The sequence below is a fragment of the Rana temporaria genome, chromosome 6 (genome assembly GCF_905171775.1).
Source record: "Rana temporaria chromosome 6, aRanTem1.1, whole genome shotgun sequence".
NCBI lineage: Eukaryota > Metazoa > Chordata > Amphibia > Anura > Ranidae > Rana > Rana temporaria.
Window position 1 is genome coordinate 206,035,326 of NC_053494.1, and position 20,035 is coordinate 206,055,360.

At 47.5% G+C, this 20,035-nt stretch overlaps 1 protein-coding gene across 2 annotated transcripts in view; it reads left to right on the forward strand.

The window, feature by feature from the left end:
* The window catches only part of CFAP65 (cilia and flagella associated protein 65), a 139,832-nt gene that overhangs the window by 71,146 nt on the left and 48,651 nt on the right, over nt 1–20,035 (forward strand). For both annotated transcript variants that reach the window (XM_040358153.1, XM_040358154.1), the window contains exons 17-24: nt 884–1,012; nt 3,189–3,414; nt 4,453–4,581; nt 5,644–5,820; nt 9,476–9,542; nt 9,663–9,773; nt 17,568–17,759; nt 17,850–17,999. In XM_040358153.1, coding sequence (XP_040214087.1) covers nt 884–1,012; nt 3,189–3,414; nt 4,453–4,581; nt 5,644–5,820; nt 9,476–9,542; nt 9,663–9,773; nt 17,568–17,759; nt 17,850–17,999 — 1,181 coding nt within the window. The remainder of the gene's footprint in view (nt 1–883; nt 1,013–3,188; nt 3,415–4,452; nt 4,582–5,643; nt 5,821–9,475; nt 9,543–9,662; nt 9,774–17,567; nt 17,760–17,849; nt 18,000–20,035) is intronic.

The following is a 20,035-nucleotide window of genomic DNA, read 5'->3' on the forward strand; positions in this document are numbered from 1 at the left end:
GTTACGCATAGATAACCGTTAGATCCGACAGGCGTAAGGCTCTTACGCTGTCGGATCTTAAATGCAATTTTTTTGTTCGCCGCTAGGTGTCGCCGACGTCGTTTTCCCGATCGAGTATGCAAAATACGCGAATTCCCGAACGTACGCCCGACCGACGCAGTGAATTTACGACGTTTACGTAAGATTTGGGACGCGTAAAGTTTCCCCTGGTTCTATGAGGCGCAGTCAATGTTAAGTATGGCCGTCGTTCCCGCGTCGAAATTTGAAAATTTACGTTGTTTGCGCAAGTCGTCCGTGAATGGCGCTGGACGCCATTTACGTTAGCGTCGAAACCAATGACGTCATTTAGCGCAATGCACGTCGGGAAATTTTAGGGACGGCGCATGCGCAGTACCTTCGGCGCGGGAACGCGCCTAATTTAAATGATCCACGCCCCCTACCCGGATCATTTGAATTAGGCGGGCTTGCGCCGGAGGATTTACGCTACGCCGCCGCAACTTTACAGGCAAGTGCTTTGTGAATCAAGCACTTGCCCGTAAAACTTGCGGCGGCGTAACGTAAACAAGATACGTTACGCCCGCATAGTTTTACGCCCAGATACGAGAATCTGGGCCACAGTTTTCTTGTTGGAATTTCCGATCGTGTGTACGCGGCATAAGAAGTCAGAATTTGTTTTAAAATGTTGCTTGCCTTGAAAAAACGCTCTCAAACCAAGTTACTCTCAAACCAAGGTTTGACTGTGTATATATATATATATATAAAGGGGTAATATTTAATAAAATATCATTAGGTAGTGATGACATGTGCCTTTATTGATTTATGTAAAAGTTGAATTTTAATTTAAACTTTATTCTCATATTGTTTTCTTTATATATCTGCATAGCTCTAGAGTTTGATCCTAGTAAAGGGAGGCTACCAGCCCGTACCAAGCTAAAGGTGAGAATAACAGCCCGCCCGGCCCGCAGACTCTCCTATACCTGGACAATCAGCTATTGCATCCTCTCTCCAAAAGGTGAGCTCACTGTCTTCCCTTTGCTTTGGCCAATCATAAAGGCCCGTAGCCACTGAACAATTAATGACCCAGACATTTTTTTTTTGCTGTCAGCGATTGCTGTTTACAGATTTCTCATACTAATCAGGGCTGCCATCAGGAATTATGGGGCCCCTTACACAGCTCCAGGCATGGGCCGCCTCAAATTTAGAAGCTGGGGGGGCTGCCGCGAATTGAGAAGCGTGGGGTGCCACGAATTGAGGTCGGGGGGCTTTGGGTGCTGACGAACCCTGGGGACCTCTGGACCTCTGGGCCCCTTACAAAAAATATATATATATATATATATATATATATATATATATATATATATATATATATATATAAAAAGTGGGGTAGCCATCCTGTGCCCTGGGGACCTCTGAGCCCCTTACAAAAAAAAATAATAATAATAAAAAAAAAAATATATATATATATATATATATATATATATATATATATATATATATACACAAAATAAAAAGTGGGGTAGCCATCCGGGGCCCTGGGGACCTCTGGGCCCTTTAATAAAAATAAATATAAAAAAATATATGATTTATATATATTTTTTTATATTTATTTTTATTAAAGGGCCCAGAGGTCCCCAGGGCCCCGGATGGCAACCACCCTTTTTTTTATAACAAAATGTTTTTAATTTTTTTTTATATATTTTTTTTTTATTTTATTTTGCCATCCAGGGCCCTGGGGATCCGGGCCCCTTACAAAAAAAAAGGGGGTTGCCATCTGGGCCCCTTACAGGTGTACTGCCTGTACCCCCCTGATGGCGGCCCTGATACTAATAAACCAGATCTTTGAATATTTTGTAGATTTTCTTTACATCCATAATTTGTATGGAACCTTCATCCGCAGCACTGTACAAACTGAGAGGACACAAAGCAAAATAAAATTTTAATATACACAAAATTATGAAACACTAGAAATGAGAACACAAAAAAAGTAATTGCCTGACAGCGTATAGAGGAAATGTTCAGAGAAGAAGAATAATACAGGTGTTAGTGGAAAAGTGATATTAGGCAATCAGGATAGATAATGTTTGTGATCAAAGGAAAGGAGCCATATAGGTGTATTTACGATTTAAAGTTGCTGTCTTCCACAAGGGGGCAGTATTACTCTGTGTACAACTGCATTGAGCCGGGTCCACACATAGGCTTGCCACCTATCCGGGATTCATCCGGACAGTCCGGGTTTTGAATCATGTGTCTGGGTTTCAGTCCGCCTGATACCCGGACACATTATTCAGACAGGAATGTGTCTCGCAACAGGGTCTGATAGAAGGGTGAAGGGGGCACTAGGCTTTCTGCATTACTATTCTCTTTGGAGCGCCCAAAGGTGTCCCAGGTCTGTTACAATCATATAATCTATACTAAAAAAATATTGTTGGTGTGGGCCGCTTAAGTGTTAGGCCCCATTCACACCTAGTCGTTTTTACGCCTGAAGCGCACTGCTCACAAACGCCAGAGGGGAGAATTAACATTATTCCCTATGGTGACTGTTCACACCTGAACGCCCAAACGCCTGTCGCGCGAAGCTCAAACAAGTCCCGGACCTTTTTTTGTCGCGCGAATCGAGCGACAGAGGCGTTTGAACGTTTTTTTTCCCCCATAGAAAGTAATGGGAAACGCGCGTATTGAGCGTATCGCGCGACAACAGGCGTTTGCTATGGGCCTTTCGTCGCTTTAATCAATAGAACTTGTCGCCCATGCAGAAGATTAAAAAAAATCTACCAACATAGCAACAAGTGATGAAAAGATGATAATTTTTCCTATTGGCTAAAATAAGAAACGCCGAAGTACAAAAACGTCGCACGACGCTGTATGCAAACGCGCAAATAAGCATGAATACGCGCGAAAAAAAACGCCCGAAAAAACGACCGAACGCCCTACGCTCAGGTGTGAATGCAGCCTTAGGGTTGCCACTTTTTCTTTAAGCCAAACCCAATCAACACATTTGTTTCCTTTGATGTTTTTGCAAATTATTACATTTTTTTGGGGGGAGGATTTTCCCAACTTTTTGGGAATTGGGATTGTATAATAGTTATAGATATGAGAGATATTCTATAGCAGATGGCTAAAAAAGCATAAATGTGTGAAGATACTCTGATAGCAAAATCAAATGTAATACCTGCTTCTGCTCCTTCTAGCTCTGGATCCTGCAAACAGAATCACAGGGGAGCAGTTTCTGTGCAGTGTGACAGCACAGGGAGTCTACCCGACATTCACTGTGGTTGATGCATGTCCAGTGGGCAGTGCCAGCGCCCTTACCAAGACTCAGCTATGGAGGCTTTTTTCACTGGAGAGACTTAACTCCTGTCTACAAAGTGACCCCACACCTCCAGAGCTAATATATCGAGTTCCCACTAGACACAGGTAGGGCTGTTGGTCTGCTACAGAGAGTAATCATCTCTCTCTCTCGCGCTCTCTTGTGCTCTCTCTCACGCTCTCTCGTTCGTGCTCTCTCTCACACTCTCTCTTACTCTCTCTCGCACTCTCTCTTATGCTTTGTCTCTCTCGGGCTCTCTCTTACACTCTCTCCCTCTCACGCTCTCTCTTACACTCTCTCTCTCGCGTTCTCTCTCACCCGCTGTCTCTCTTGCGCTGTCTTACACTCTTTCCCTCTCGCGCTCTCTCTTACACTCTCCCTCTCGCGCTCTCTCTTACACTCTCCCTCTCGCGCTCTCTCTTACACTCTCCCTCTCGCGCTCTCTTTTACACTCTCCCTCTTGCGCTCTCTCTTACACTCTCTCCCTCTCGCGTTCTCTCTCACCCGCTGTCTCTCTCGCACTCTCTCTTACACTCTCTCTCCCTCTCACACTCTCTCTTACACTCTCTCCCTCTCGCGTTCTCTCTCACCCGCTGTCTCTCTCGCGCTCTCTCTTACACTCCTTCGCTCTCTCACGCTTTCTCCCTCTCGTGTTCTCTCTCTTCCGCTCTCTCTTACACTCTCTCCTGCTCTATCTCACGCTGTCTCCCTCCTGCGCTCTCACACTCTCTCAAGCTCTCTCTTACACTCTCTCCCGCTCTCTTTTACACTCTCTAATGCTCTCTCCCTCTCTCTCAGGATCGCTACTGCTCTATCCCGCTCTCTCTCTCTTGTGCACTCTCTTACACTCCCTCCCACTCTCTCTCTGCCTCTCTCTGCCTCTCTCTCCCTCTCTCTCTCTCCCTCTCTCTCTCTCTCTCTCTCCTACACTCTCTCCCGCTCTCTCTCCTGCTCTCTTTTACACTCTCTCCCTCTCGTGCTCTCTCTCTCTCCTGCTCTCTCTCATGCTCTCTCCCTCTCCCGCTCTCTCCCGCTCTCTCTCTCTCGCGCTCTCTCTCTCTCCCGCTCGCTTGCTCTCTCTCTCTCTCGCCATATAAAGGTGTAAGTATGATGCATTTTAGATTTTGTGTCTTTCTTCCATCCAGCACTCGCACGTGTCCCCCTGTGAACACCCCAGTCTTGCTGGACTTCAACTTCGGAGCCGCCCCTGTGGGCTCAGAGCCATTTGTGGCCGTTCTTTTGCTGGAGAATAATGGCGTATTACCTGTAAATTGGTGAGTACACTGAAAGAGTGTCTTTGTTGTTAGCAGGGTGCAATATGAATGTTAAAGTGGAGGTTCCACCAAAAAAAAAAATATTTCACCAAAAACCAAAAAAAAAAATGAAAACATTTTTTTTTTTACTCACCCTAAATAGCTGTTGCTATGCAGAAGTGCTTACCTCGGTGGATGCAGCATTGGTCTGATGCTGCATCTGTCCCCCGGCGCCTCTAAGGCCTCGTACACACGACCGAACATGTCCGCTGAAACTGATCCGGCGGACCAGTTTCCGCGGACATGTTCGGTCGTGTGTAGGGCCGACCGGACAGGTTTCCAGCGACAAATGTTTCTTAGCATGCTAAGAAACATGTCCGCTGGAACCATGTCCGCCGGACATGTCCGCTGGCCCGAGAACCTGCGCATGACGTTGAAGTGATTCGACGCATGCGTGGAAGCATTGAACTTCCGGGTTCGCGCACGTCGCCGCGTCATCGTCGCCACCGCGTCGTAACCGCGTCGTCACCGCGTCGTCTGTCCACGGGAAATTTGGTCTGATGGTGTGTACAGCCATCAAACCAAATGATCCCAGCGGACCGTTTTCATCGGACAGGTCCGCTCGTCTGTACGAGACCTGAGACGGAGAACCGAGCAATCAAACATCACCAATCACTCGGTTCTGGCAGCTCCCTGAGCAGAGAGCTGCAGGCTGTCAGTCACAGCTCTCTACTCTGCCCCCTCCTCACTCACTGCAGCGCTGGGCTGTGGAAGGGGTCGCTGAGAGGCTGAGCAATGACGTGGTGTTTAGACCCATATGGAACTTCCCATAGAACATGACTTACATATACTTAGATAGCAAGCGGACTCAGGGTACCCCAAGGACCCAAGAAAACCACAGAACCACTGTGGTTCTCTTGGGTCCTTGGGGTTCCCTGAGTCCGCTTGCTATCCAGCTAGATCTTGGATGATGGTACTGTTTTAAATTTATGATTATATAGTTTACTTGGGAGGTTAAAAATTATATTAGTACATATACTTCGTTAAGCATATAGATAGTAAATGTTTTTTGTTGTTCTAAAGGGACTTTTTATACCCGGCGGACCAGCAGATCGAGCTGGAGTTCTGGGCTGAGACTTGGGAGTTTGATCCTAGCGAGATCCACCAGATGAGAATACAGGACAACAAACTGTTTACAGTCAACCCAAAATCGGGGTTGCTTAGACCTGGCCAGCAACAAACAGTTCAGCTGTCCTACAGGTAACACATTTTTTCAGAATTTGACAGTCTATAATAATAGAATAAATAACAATGTTATATTACTGCATCAAATAAACCCCTAAAATATGATCATGTTAACTGCTGCATCCTGTCGCTGCTAATTTTGGCCCTTTTTATTTTTTTATAAGTTTGTCTAGGGTAATTTTTATTTCTAACCTATAAATGGAGACTGCGCTGTCCCCTTTTATCAATACTCAATAATATTATACACCGTGGCCCGGATTCACAGACCGCGGCGCACATTTAATGCCGCGTAGCGTATCTCCTGTATGCTACGCCGACGCAGCGCAGAGAGGCAAGCATGGAATTCACAAAGCCAATGCTGCCTAAACTGCGCTGGGTTTCGAAGGCGTAAGTCGGCGTAGGTGGAAGTGGGCGTGAGCCATGCAAACCCATGCAAATTAGGTGTGACCCATGCAAATGATGGTTTGAGAGCCAGACAAGTTCGTTGAACGAACTGCGCATGCGTCGCATCCCCGTGCGCATGCTCATAACCACGTCGGAACAACTACCTAAGATACGCCGGATCACTGCCTATGCCATGAACGTAATCTACGCCCATCCAGACACACGTCCAATGTAAACTACGTAAAAACCGCCGGCTTCTGTTCCCTGATGCAGACATTTACATGTCTGCTGCTGAGTTACACCTCCTTTATGGGGCTTAACTTTACGCCGGACGTACAACTTACACGCACCTCTCGTAGCCTGCGTCGGGCGGGCGCAGGTTTGCGAATCGCCGTATTTTCCTCATTTGCATATTTTAATGGCTAATCAATGGCACCGCCACCATGCGGCCAGCGTAAATGTGCGCCCACCCTACGCCGGCGTAGGCAAGTTACGTCGGCGGAATTAAGCCTGTTTTTAGGTGTATCTTAGTTTGTGGGTACGGCGCACAGATACGACGGTGCATATTTGCACTTACTGGAGATACGTCGGCGCAAGTGCTTTGTGAATTCGGGCCAGTATCATTTCCTGAAATTTGTGCAAACTATCAAAAACATAAATAGTACAATTCGTAAGATGCCCCAGAAAAGAGACCTGAAAAACAATGAGCAAATATTACAGATACCATGCAAAAAATAAAAGCTTGAAAAAATTGAGTCCAGTGCTTTAATTAGTAAAGTATCTAGCGCTATAATTTTTCTATATTTAAGTGTCCCGTGCAATCAAATTCATACACTTCATCTATTCAACAAAGTGTCCAGTGCATTCCAATGAATAAAGTGTCACATGTAGTTAAATAAGCTCAGGCGCAACAAAATCCACGTGCAAACAAAGTTCATCCAGGAAAAACTGCTTGTGTTCCAAAATAAATCTTGACTTTAGCAAGTCGATTGCACAGAACATTTTAACCATTTGTCGATCGACCGTATCACTTACATATACGGCGACAAGGTGGCTCTGCTGCACTGTATCACGTACCAGGTACGTGATCCGAGAAGTCCCATTGATCTTGGTTTTCTGGGTAGGGGCTGCGCATGCCACCGGCGACCCAGCTGTGCTGTGGTTATACACAGCAGATGCCAATCAGCAGGTGCTTAATATATGAAATTGTAGCACTGGACACTTTATGTAAGTTTTCATGCAATACTTTTGTTTTTAGCATGGTATTTGTAATAGTTAGACATGTTGGGCCAGATTCTCGTACATCCGCGTATCTTTGCGCGGGCGTAACGTATCCGATTTACGTTGCGCCTCCGCAACTTAGACGGGCAAGTGCTGTATTCTCAAAGCACTTGCTCCGTAAGTTGCGGCGGCGTAGCGTAAATCGGCCAGCGTAAGCCCGCCTAATTCAAATGTGGGACAGGGGGGCGTGTTTTATGTTAATGTTATGTGACCCGACATGATTGACGTTTTTCACGAACGGCGCATGCGCCGTCCGTGGAAATCTCCCAGTGTGCATTGCTCCTAATACGCCGCAAGGACGTATTGGTTTTGACGTGAACGTAAATTACGTCCAGCCCCATTCACGGATGAGTTCCGCAAACAACGTAAGATTTTCAAATTTCGTCGTGGGAACGACGGCCATACTTAACATTGGTACGCCGCACTTACACCACCATATAGCAGGGGTAACTTTACGCCAGGAGAAGCCTAACGTAAACGGCGTGGCTGTACTGCGTCGGCCGGGCGTACGTTCGTGAATTCGCGTATTTAGCTGATTTACATATTTTGATGCGGAAATCGGCGTACACGCCCCTAGCGGCCAGCGTAAATATGCAGTTACGATCTGACGGCGTAAGAGACTTGCGTCTGTCGGATCTAAGGGAAATCTATGCGTAACTGATTCTATGAATCAGGCGCATAGATACGACCGGCCGGACTCAGAGATACAACAGCGTATCTGGAGATACGCCGTCGGATCTCCTCTGAGAATCTGGCCCGTTGTTTTTTCATGTTTTTTCATGTTTTTTGGCACATTTTACAAATTGGACTATTTGTTTTTTTTGTAGTTTGCATAAATTTCAGGAAATTAGACTGTGTATTATATTGTTGGGTGTTGCTAAAAGGGAACAGCGCAGTCGCCATTTATAGGTTCATGGGCGTGCGCACAGGTTGTGCCAGGTGTGCCTAATCACCCTGTTCTCAGCAGATTCCCCCCTGCTGCCTAGCTGCAGAGAAAGGTACAGGGGAATCTCTGTCCTCAGTCCTTTTCTCTGTGTCAAAAGTGAGACTTCGGGGGGTTTAGACCCCTGATATTTCACCAAAGCCCTCCAATGGGGCTCCTAAAAAAAATAATAAAAAATGACCGTAAAAAAAAATGATAAAAAATGTAAAATAAATGGTAAGTACCGTATATAAAGCCGAGTTTTTCAGCACATTTTTTTGTGTGTTGAAAATGCCCCCTCGGCTTATACTCGAGTCACCTTTTTGCGCCTGATCTCCCGGACTTTGGGGACCCGATACTGGCTGACTGTAGGCCCTTTGGACCCCAAACTGTAGCCCCTCTCTTCCTCTACAAGTGTGCAAAGTTTGTTGTCCCGGGGACCTTCGGCCCGGGAGCACTGATTTTTCAAAGCCGGGCACCCCTTCCATAGACTCTCATGTTAAACGTCAGTCTAGCCATGGACACAGTGAGGCATGCACATGGACACAGTGAGGCACAGTGAGGCATGCAGATGGACACCCTAGGCTTATACTCGAGTCAATACATTTTCCCAGGTTTTTTTGTGGTAAAATTAGGTGCCTCTGCTTATATTCGGGCCGGCTTATACTCGAGTATATACGGTAATAATAAAAAATAATAATAAAGATAAACTACTGACACCAATCTCTGCTCTACTGACACTGTCTATTGCCCTGCTGCTATATATATATATATATATATATATATATATATATATATATATATATATATATATTATACACACACACACACACACACACACACGTATGTGTGTTTCAATTTTGGGGTGCACACCCTAATGCAATAGGCTGCGCACACTTACCTATAGGTCATATTTTGAGTGCTTTTTAGATTTTTAGTTACAGCAGCTTTCCCTTTTCCAGATTTTTTTTTATACATAATTTTTTTTATTGTTTTTTTCGCAAGGTGCAGACTATTGGTCAGTATTTAATTTTTGTTTTTACCCTTTTGTAATTAAAGCAATTTATTTTTTAAATTTATTAGACATAACTTTGTTGGAACTGATCGCTTGCCTGTCCTGCTGAAGGTATCACATGGGCGGGAGATTCTGGTGCGTATATTAAAGTGTTTATTGTTACATGTCCCTTTTTATTGCAAAACTCTGAATAAATGATACAATTATTTAAGTGTTCACAATACAATTCTCATATGGCAGTTTCTCTCACTATAGTTAAATTTCATTGGAGTGACAGTAGAAAAGGAACAGCGTTATGTGCACTTCACATCTACGAAGCATCAATTTACACCAGTGGCTATCGGCAGCTCCAGTCCACCTAAACAGGTAATATACAATTTTTGTTGGTGATGTACACTTGAAAGGAGCTGACTCTGAATCACACTGCATTAATCATTATATTATCAGGGCTGGGTTCACATTGGAGAACACAGCGGCTCACAACAGGGGTCCGGTGCTTCTCCATTCACCGTTTCAGGTCAGATTTCAGCCCGAATTTTGGGCTGAATTCTGACCTGAAACGGACCAAAAGAGGCACAGGGCTTCTATGCAGTTCGCACCGGAGCCACTGCGGAGATATGTGAACCAGCTCCATAGAGAGCCGGTCAAAGAAGAATAGAATCAAATATATCCAGATTATATACAGCTGCTTTTTTTATTGGATTGCTACACCATGGAGATTCCTTTATGTTGCATGTGAACGCTATATGGAGTGAAGTGAGGACCTGTCTAAAGATATCGTTGGAATCCGTGGAAATCCTTAACTGTCTGATTGGAGGTCCCAGGAGTAGGAATTGTGGCCCAGATTCTCAAAGGACTTACGACGGCGTAGCGCCATGTACGCCGTCATGAGTCCGAATGAGAGCCGTCGTATCTATGCGGCTGATTCTTAGAATCAGTTACGCATAAATTCGGCTAAGATACGAGCGGCGTAAGTCTCTTACACCGTCGTATATTAGTTGCATATTTACGCGTAGATTTTCGCGTTGAATATGCTAATGAACTAGATACACCGATTCACGAACGTACGTGCGCCCGGCGTATCAAGATACGTCGTTTACGTAAGACATATGCCGGCGTAAAGTTACCCCTCATAAAGCAGGGGTAAGTCATGTTAGGTATGGACGTCGGAAACGTACGAACAGCGTCGTGTTTTACGTTGTTTGCGTAAGTCGTCCGTGAATGGGGCTGGACATAAGTTACGTTCACGTCGACTAGGCATTGAGCGGGCGCAATTTAATTTGAAAATTCGAAGTGATACTGAGCATGCGCGCACATGCGCCGTTCGTTAAAAACGTCAATCACGTCGGGTCACGATACATTAACATAAAACACGCCCACTCTAGCCTACTTTGAATTATGCGGGCTTACGCCGGCACAGTTACACTACGCCGCCGTAACTTTGGCCGCAAGTTCTTTGAGAATACGGGACCTGCCTCACAAAGTTACGGTGGCGTAGTGTATCTGAGATACGCTACGCCCGCCTATAGATGGGTGCTTTTTTGAGAATCTGGCCCTAAGTGTTTGGATCCTGGAGATACATATTACATAGAAGCCCAACTAGACCTGTAGGGGTCTTTACCTGAGGTCAGAGGCTGGGGCAAACCACTGGCGCACTACGGATGGCGGAAACTGTATATGATATGGATATATTGGATTCTATTTTTCTTCACACAAGCACTTTTATTTATGAACTTTTTTGGATTGAAGCACTTTTATTATATTGCATTGTCACTTTAAACACTGTAGCACCTTATGGCACGTGAAGATTACATTTGTTGCACTGTCACTTTCCCCTCCCGTCTTTCAGGACAGCCCACAATTGAGAGATACTCCTCCTCTTCCTCTAGGAAACACTGCGCCAGCCCATAAATTTCTCACTCCCCCTGCCAGACCTCAGTATTAGTGTTTCCTCCGGTGGGGAGACACTGTGCATGGGAACCTAGGCCAATTCAGGCAGAGGACTGAGGCCATCTATTTTACCTTAAGGAAGCAGAGGCTTCCAGGTGAATCCTGGTGCGGTGCAGGCCCACCATTAGCCACCCCTTCCACGCCGAGCGCGGCTCCTGGTTGCGGGGGACCCCTATCTCGTCCAGCGGGGCGCAGCGGGGGGGACATCCAGGCTCGCCCTGTACTACAGGCCGCAAAGAATTTTTTTGAACCGAGCGGGCTGGACGGCGGGTGACGTCATTTCCGGCGTAGAGCGGATGTCTCCCCTTTGAACCGCGACTTCCGGTTCCGGGTCGCGGTGCTGATAGGAGGTCCGGGCGGACGCTGGAGGGAGTCGGATCTCGCACAGGCGAGGAGAAAGCTCTCAGCAAGCAGCCACCTGCAGTCATGTCGGCAGCATCTCCAGAGCCAGCCCTGACAACTGACGCTACCTCCAGCGAGCCTAAGGTAAGAGTACCCTGGGGAGGGGCGCTCTCTAGCTTAGGTTTGCCTCTCCATGTAGGGTTAAATGCATGGGGAGGCAAGCCCCCTGGGTGGCCAGGGGAGGGGGAGTCCTTAGTCCCAGGGTTTATAGGGGGCTAGGTGCACTCCCAGGGTTGTAACTAAATTTTTTAAATTTTTTAAATTTTTTATTTTTATAACTGTTGTTTTCTGCCCTTTCTGTGTTTCAGAAAGCCATTGAAAAAACGGGTAGTGGAAGGCATAGCTCAAAGAGGAAGTGTGCCTCCTGTAGGGATGTCCTTCCAGAAACATGGACTAAGGTCCTATGTAGGGATTGCATTCAATCCCTGGTCAGGGAAAATGAATTAGAACAGGAGTCAGGACTTGCAGCCTCTGTTAAAGAACTGTCATCCACGTTCTCCTCATTCAAATCTCTGTTTGAGAGATTACAGCCTTTGGCTGTCCCTACCCTGGTTACAACCCAGCCACAGGCTCAGGGTCCTGCTCCTGTCATACCCATTGCAGCAGCTATGGCAGATGTTTCCGCAGGCCCTTCCCAAGAGGAACAGGTTCCTCCAGATAGTGCCACCTCTGATTCTCAAGAGGGGTCAGAGGGAGAGGACCAGGACGGGGAGTCCAGGAAGCCCTCTAGGTACAAATTGTCACTGGATGAGGTAGAGGACCTCTTAGGGGCAGTTTACACAACCCTTGGTATCCAAACCGACAAGAAACCTCTTACCCTCCATGATCGAATGTACAGGGGTCTGGAGGAGCAAGAGAAAAAGGTCTTCCCAGTACATGATATACTGGTTGAGACCATTAAGAAGGAGTGGCAGGATCCTGAAAGGAAACCCTTTTTTTCCAGATCCCTAAAGAGGAGATTCCCTTTCTCAGAGGATCCTTTATCTGTTTGGAACAAAAGCCCCAAATTAGACGCCGCCTTCTCCCAAGTGTCCAGGAACACGGATTTAGCGTTCGAGGACATGGGGGTTTTGTCCGATGTTATGGACAAGAGAATGGATTCCCTATTAAAGAAATGTTGGGATTCTACTATGGGGAATCTTAAACCAGAACTTGCCGTCACGGTAATGGCTCGCAATCTGGAGCATTGGCTCTCTAAAATTCAGGAGCACATTGAAGCTGGTACGGATAAGGAAACTATTTTAGCCTCCTTCCCTACTATCCTGCAAGGAGTCGCTTATATAGCGGATGCCTCAGCGGAGTCAGTCCGCATGTCGGCCAGATCGGCGGTTCTGGCTAACTCGGCCAGAAGGGCCCTCTGGCTCAAGACTTGGACTGGCGACAGCGCCTCTAAATCCAAGTTATGTGGTATTCCCTTCACAGGGGACCTGCTTTTTGGCCCAGGCCTTGAAGCAGTACTAGACCGCACGGCGGACAAAAAGAAAGCCTTTCCTCCTAAAAAGAGAGTCACAGTACAGGCAGGAAGGGGGTTTCGTCCGCATAAGCAAAAAGGGGCCAAACCAGCGGGCCAAAAGAGGGTTTGGACCCCCAGGGGCAGAGGCAGAGGTGGAGCGATTTTTCACCCTCCTGTCCAGCCCCCTAAAAACCCATGACTTGTTAGTCAGGGTGGGAGGAAGACTGGGGACTTTTCTCCCACAATGGGAATCAATCTCCCCAAACCAGTTTGTCCTGGCGGTCATAAGAGGGGGATACCGACTGGAATTTTCATCACCTCCCCCCCAGAGATACCTAGTCACCCATCTACCCAGGGACAAGGAGAAATCCGAAGCCTTGTTGGGAGCTCTAAGGGAGCTAGAGGATCAGAGTGTCATCCTCAGAGTTCCAAGGGAAGAGGAAGGAAGGGGATTTTATTCACACATCTTTGTGGTAAAGAAGCCCTCGGGAAAATACAGGTTAATCCTAAACCTAAAACCTCTGAACAGATCCATTTCATACAGGAAATTCCGTATGGAATCAATTTATACAGTCAGAGCCCTCCTTCCCCTCAATTGTTTCATGGTATCTCTGGACCTCAGAGACGCATACTTACACGTCCCGATCGCAGAGAATTCTCAGAGTTATCTGCGATTGGCCGTGGACCTAGAGGGAACGATTGTACACCTCCAGTTCCAGGCTCTGCCATTCGGGCTATCCTCCTCGCCCCGGATTTTTACCAAAATCCTGGCAGAACCCTTAGCGTTTCTGCGACTTCAGGGAATATCCATCATAGCCTATCTGGACGACCTGCTACTTTTCGCAGCCTCGCCAGAGCAGCTATCCAGGGACCTGGAAGTGACCAAGAAGGTTCTAACGGACCTAGGGTGGTTACTGAACCTAGACAAGTCCAGTTTAATTCCATCCCAACAGATCACTTACCTAGGGTACCTGCTGGATTCTACTCTCTCAAGAGTGTTCCTCCCGGTAGAGAAAGTCAAGAAGTTGGACAGAGCAGTAGCTTCCCTCCAAAACAATCAACAGGTGTCACTAAGGTCCCTGATGTCAACGCTAGGTCTGCTGACATCTGCCCTCCCAGCCGTACAGTGGGCAGGGATTCACTTTCGCCCACTGCAGGCCTTCCTACTAAGGGTCTGGGATCACAGCCTAGAAACCCTAGACTCCTTGATTCTAGTACCCCTTCAGGTAAAGAGATCCCTCTGGTGGTGGAGAAAGGCCACCAACATTACCCAAGGACGTCTGTGGATTATCCCGGTGTCTCGGGTGGTAACCACAGACGCAAGCGGCAAGGGCTGGGGAGCGCACCTGGGGTCCCTTCCAGCGCAGGGTACCTGGGGTCTCCAAGATCTAAAAAGATCTTCCAATTGGAAGGAGCTGAGGGCAGTGGGCCTAGCCCTCAGGTTCTTTCAGGAGGAACTCCAGGGACACCACATTCAGGTGAGATCGGACAATTCATCGGCCGTAGCCTATTTAAACAAGCAGGGCGGCACGAGAAGCGAAAGTTTGTCGGTCCTGACAGCAGAGATTCTGGGCTGGGCCGAGATCCACACCCTCTCCCTTTCGGCGGTCTTTCTGAGGGGAGAAAGAAACGTAACAGCAGACTTCCTCAGTCGGAGGCAGCTGAGGGAGGGCGAGTGGACCCTCAACCAGGAGGTCTTTCAGCTCCTGAACAAGAGATGGGGAACTCTGGAGGTGGACCTCTTCGCCTCAAGAGAAAATGCGAAGGCCCCCTGTTTCTTCTCCCTGAACAAGGGAGAAGGAGCAAGGGGAGTGGATGCCCTGTCCCAAAGCTGGAAGTTCGGAAGATGCTATGCATTCCCACCTCCGGTACTTCTTCCAGCAGTACTGAGAAAATTCCAATTAGAGCACACCTCTCTAGTCCTGGTAGCTCCTTACTGGCCCAAGAGGGCTTGGTTCTCAGTCCTCAAACAATTAGCGGCAGAACCACCCTTATTTCTACCTCAGCGGGAGGATCTTCTATCACAGGGCCCAGTCCTATGTCCACAAGTCCACAGGTGGAGGCTAGCAGCGTGGCTACTGAGGAAGCCATACTAAGATCCAAGGGATTTTCCGAAGGTTTAATTGCCACCCTCCTTAATAGTAGAAAAAAGGAGACCCGCAAAATTTACAAGAAGGTTTGGCTTCGTTTCAACGAATGGTGTGTAAATTGCCCCTGTTCTGTACAGAGCCCCACGGCTGTCTTAGAATTTCTTCAGTGTGGGGCAGATAAGGGTCTTTCGGTTAGCACCCTTAAAGGGCAGGTTTCGGCACTTACGGTGTATTTAGAAAAACCTCTGGCCACCAGTCCCTGGATAGTCAGGTTCTTTAAAGCACTATCCAGACAGAGACCAGCTCGAGGGCCACCCTTCCCCAGTTGGGACCTGTCTCTGGTATTGCATACCCTAACGGGTACTCCCTTTGAGCCCTTAGATAATTGTTCTCTAAGGGATTTAACCTTAAAAACAGCTTTTTTGGTTGCAGTGACCACTGCTAGGAGGGTCAGCGAGCTAGAAGCTCTATCGATCAGACCCCCTTTTTGTGTTATTTTCCCGGATCGGGTCGTTTTCAAGACCGATCCAGCCTTTCTTCCTAAAGTGACTTCAAAGTTTCACAGGAGTCAAGATATAGTTTTACCCTCTTTTTGTTCCAACCCTTCGGGGGAAAGGGAACGACGTTTCAGTACGTTAGATGTTAGGAGAAGTATCCTACATTATTTAGAGGTGACTAAACCGTTTAGACGGTCAGACTCACTATTTGTTTTATTTTCTGGAACCAGGAAGGGATGCAAAGCATCCAGGCGCACTATTGCCAGGTGGCTAAGACTAAGCATTGAGCAAGCATACACTTTGGCTGGTAGGGATATCCCTACAGGAATTAAAGCACACTCCACTCGAGCGCTGGCAACCTCTCAAGCAGAAAGAGCGGGAGCAACGCCGGAACAGATTTGCAAAGCAGCAACATGGTCCAGCTACACCACCTTCGTTAAACACTACAGGGTGGACCTGGTTTCGGCAGGTGAGCAAGCCTTTGGACGAAAGGTTTTGCAAGCCATAGTCCCACCCTAGTTGGTAAGTTCTCGGTTATCCTCTCAATTGTGGGCTGTCCTGAAAGACGGGAGGGGAAAAATAGAGTTACGTACCGGTAACGTCTTTTCCAGTAGTCTTTCAGGACAGCCCTGGGTACCCACCCGAATAGAGGAAGTCTGATTTCAAGACCAGGACATGATGTTGATATGTAATTGTATGTTATTAACATGTTCTTGTGTCTCCCCAGCTGACCGGAGGTGCTCGTATAAATACTGAGGTCTGGCAGGGGGAGTGAGAAATTTATGGGCTGGCGCAGTGTTTCCTAGAGGAAGAGGAGGAGTATCTCTCAATTGTGGGCTGTCCTGAAAGACTACTGGAAAAGACGTTACCGGTACGTAACTCTATTTTTTGCATTTTACACTTTATGATTAATTAAAACATATTTAGATGTTATTACTCATTGAGTGAGCGCCACATATACTTTTATTCAATTATTAATTTAATTAATTTATCCAATTATCACTGTGTGTGAACACCTTTTTATGTTGGCAGCTACTCAGTTTTATTTATATTTATTAGTTATTTGGTTTGCGCATTAGTATATTCACTTATAGTATACACATTAACGTAACTGGGGCAGGTGCCATTTTTGATGGCCAAGGCAGCGATTTTTGCCCCCCATTCCCCTTTTCATTGGTTGCTAAGGACACTGGCAGCCTGGGCTGCACATTGTCATTGGTTGCTAGGATGCTGGCAGCCTGGGCTGCATATTGTCACTACTGTAGTTGCTAAGACACTGGCAGCCTGGGCTGCACATTGTCATTGGTTGCTAGGATGCTGGCAGCCTGGGCTGCACATTGTCATTGGTTGCTAGGATGCTGGCAGCCTGAGCTGCACATTGTCATTGGTTGCTAGGATGCTGGCAGCCTGGGCTGCATATTGTCACTACTGTAGTTGCTAAGACACTGGCAGCCTGAGCTGCACATTGTCATTGGTTGCTAGGATGCTGGCAGCCTGGGCTGCACATTGTCATTGGTTGCTAGGATGCTGGCAGTTAAATCCACGCAGTATCAGCTGTTCGGACACTGGCGGCCCGGGCTTCATAGTGTCATTTGTTGTTATGGCGCAGGCAGCTGCCCCCCACCATGCTTCCATGAGTGCTGCCTGTGTTGCCACCTCAATTGGTCTTTTGGGCATTACGGATCTGGATACAACCATTACACATACGGTATGTACATTTAACTCTATGTATGAATTTAGCAAATTTACTTTGGATTTAATATTGCAGGTCTATGAACTGTATAATGGGGGCTCTGTGGCAGTTATCTATGAGATCCAGCTGGAACCACTGAGAGAAGTTCAGGAGCAGAATTATCATCACCCCATCTTCCAGTGCTTGAATCCCAGAGGGGAGATATTACCAGGTGCAACTGCCTATGTGGAATGGATCTTCTCACCGATGGAGGCCAAAAGCTATTCAGTGAGCATGCTCAGTTTTCTGTCTTACTCTGCTCCCTGCTGGCCAAATCAGCTCCTATAACTAAGCACTGTACTTTATTTCTACATACAGGTAACTGTTCCTGTGCATATCTTAGGAGGAGACTCTGCTCTCATTACCCTCGAAGGGATTGGCTATGAACGTAGTGTACTGGGGGATACGGCTGTGTTTGGGGATATTTCCCCCATAGCTGCCACTTCGAGGCTCTTACCCCCTAGACAGGTGAGAATGTTGAGCGTATATTGAAGAGGATCTATAATATTTATTATGTTTAAATATGTCAGGGAATCTGTTCAGCTTAAGGCTTCACAGAAATGGCACCAATGACATTCGAAAGATATACACTATGGGCCAGATTCACATAGAAGAGCGGCGGCGTAACGTATGGTAGATACGTTACAACGCCGCAATTTTTCATCGCAAGTGCCTGATTCACCAAGCACTTGCGATGAAAACCTACGCCGGCGGCCTCCGGCGCAAGGCGGGCCAATTTAAAAGGTGCGTGTGCCATTTTAATTAGGCGCGCTCCCGCTCCGGACCTACCGCGCATGCTCCGTTTCTGAACTCCCGTCGTGCATTTCGCGCCGTGACGTCAGTTTTTCGAACGGCGACGCGCGTAGCGTAATTCCGTATTCCTGGACGGCTTACGCAAACGACGTTATTTTTTAAATTTCGACGCGGGAACGACGGCCATACTTTATACAGCAATACGATTGCTGTGTAAAGTTAAGGCACCAAAAAAAACGACTAACTTTGCGACGGGAAACTAGACTAGCGGCGACGTAGCGAACGCGAAAAACCATCGGGAATCGCCGTAACTCCTAATTTGCATACCCGACGCTGGTTTACGACGCAAACTCCCCCCAGCGGCGGCCGCGGTATTGCATCTTAAGATCCGACAGTGTAAAAAAATTACACCTGTCGGATCTTCTGGCTATCTATGCGTAACTGATTCTATGAATCAGTCGCATAGATAGAAACAGAGATACGACGGCGTATCAGGAGATACGTCGTCGTATCTCCACTGTGAATCTGGCCCTTTATGGCCAAAAGTTTGTAGATATCTGATCATCACACTTATATGAGCTTGCTGGACATCCCATTCCAAAACAATGGGTATTAATATGGAGTTGCTTCCCTTCTCCTCCCACCTTTGGAGTTATATCGGCCTCCATTCCTCTGAAAAGGCTTTTTACAAGATTTTACAGCATGCCTGGGGGAATTTGTGCCAAAAGAACATTTGGGAGGACAGGTATTGATGTTGCAAAAGAGAAGACCTGGCACACAATCTGCATTCTGATACATCGAAAATGTTTTCAGTAGGGTTGAGGCCACTGAAGTTCCTCATCTCAAAGAGCTACCTATATACCCAAACTGTTATATACTGTTGGAGATAGTGGCAGATTTACATGTCCACAACATTTTGGCCTTATAGGGTATTAAACTGTTCAGTGTTAAACTCGTCCTCTCCAGCATCTACCAAAAACTGAAATATCTGTTTTGGGTATCTAGAGCGCTGAGACTATGCCCAGGTCCTCCCAGCCTGCCAGTCACACATGCACAGTCCCACACACACTGATAATTCAGGCTCAGTCTAGGACAGGGGTGCTCAACTTGTGGCCTGCAACCTCTGATGTGGCCCGCAACCTCAAGCCATGGAATGCCCATGCTCTGGGATGGCAAAGAGGGGCTGCCGACCCGCTATCCCAGAGCATCAGAGTGCATGGAGCTGCGCCAGCAGCGGAGGAAGCAGGCAGTTAAGGAGGGTGCAGGAGCTGTATAAGCCGATGCTTCCTCTGTAGTGCCGGCTCCTGTCCCAGGTGGATTGATACCAAGGGCACTTTGCCTGGGACCTTTCCAGCCAGGGCCGGCGCTACCACTAGGCGGATTAGGCGACCGCCTAGAGCGCACTGTCGCCTAGAGGCGCCCGACCGCTATTACTCCCGCACTGTCCTCCACAAAATGCTGGTAGGCGGCAGCGTCCTCAGCCCTGACATGTCAAGCAGCGCCGCTAGGCAGAAATCCCCCCCCCCCCCCCCCCCCCGCGCGGCTCCAGTTATCTGCTCTGAGTGAGTCTGACTGTGTATCACACGTGGCATAGATAGGTGTCCCCCCCCCCAGCCTGGGCGCCCTCCATTACTGTGTCACCAAAGGTCCGTCCGTGTCCAGCAATGATCCTCCTTTTCAGCAGAAAGAGCCGACTCACATGAGGCAGCAGCAGCCCCTCCCTTCTCAGCTCTCTCTCTGTCCACAATGAC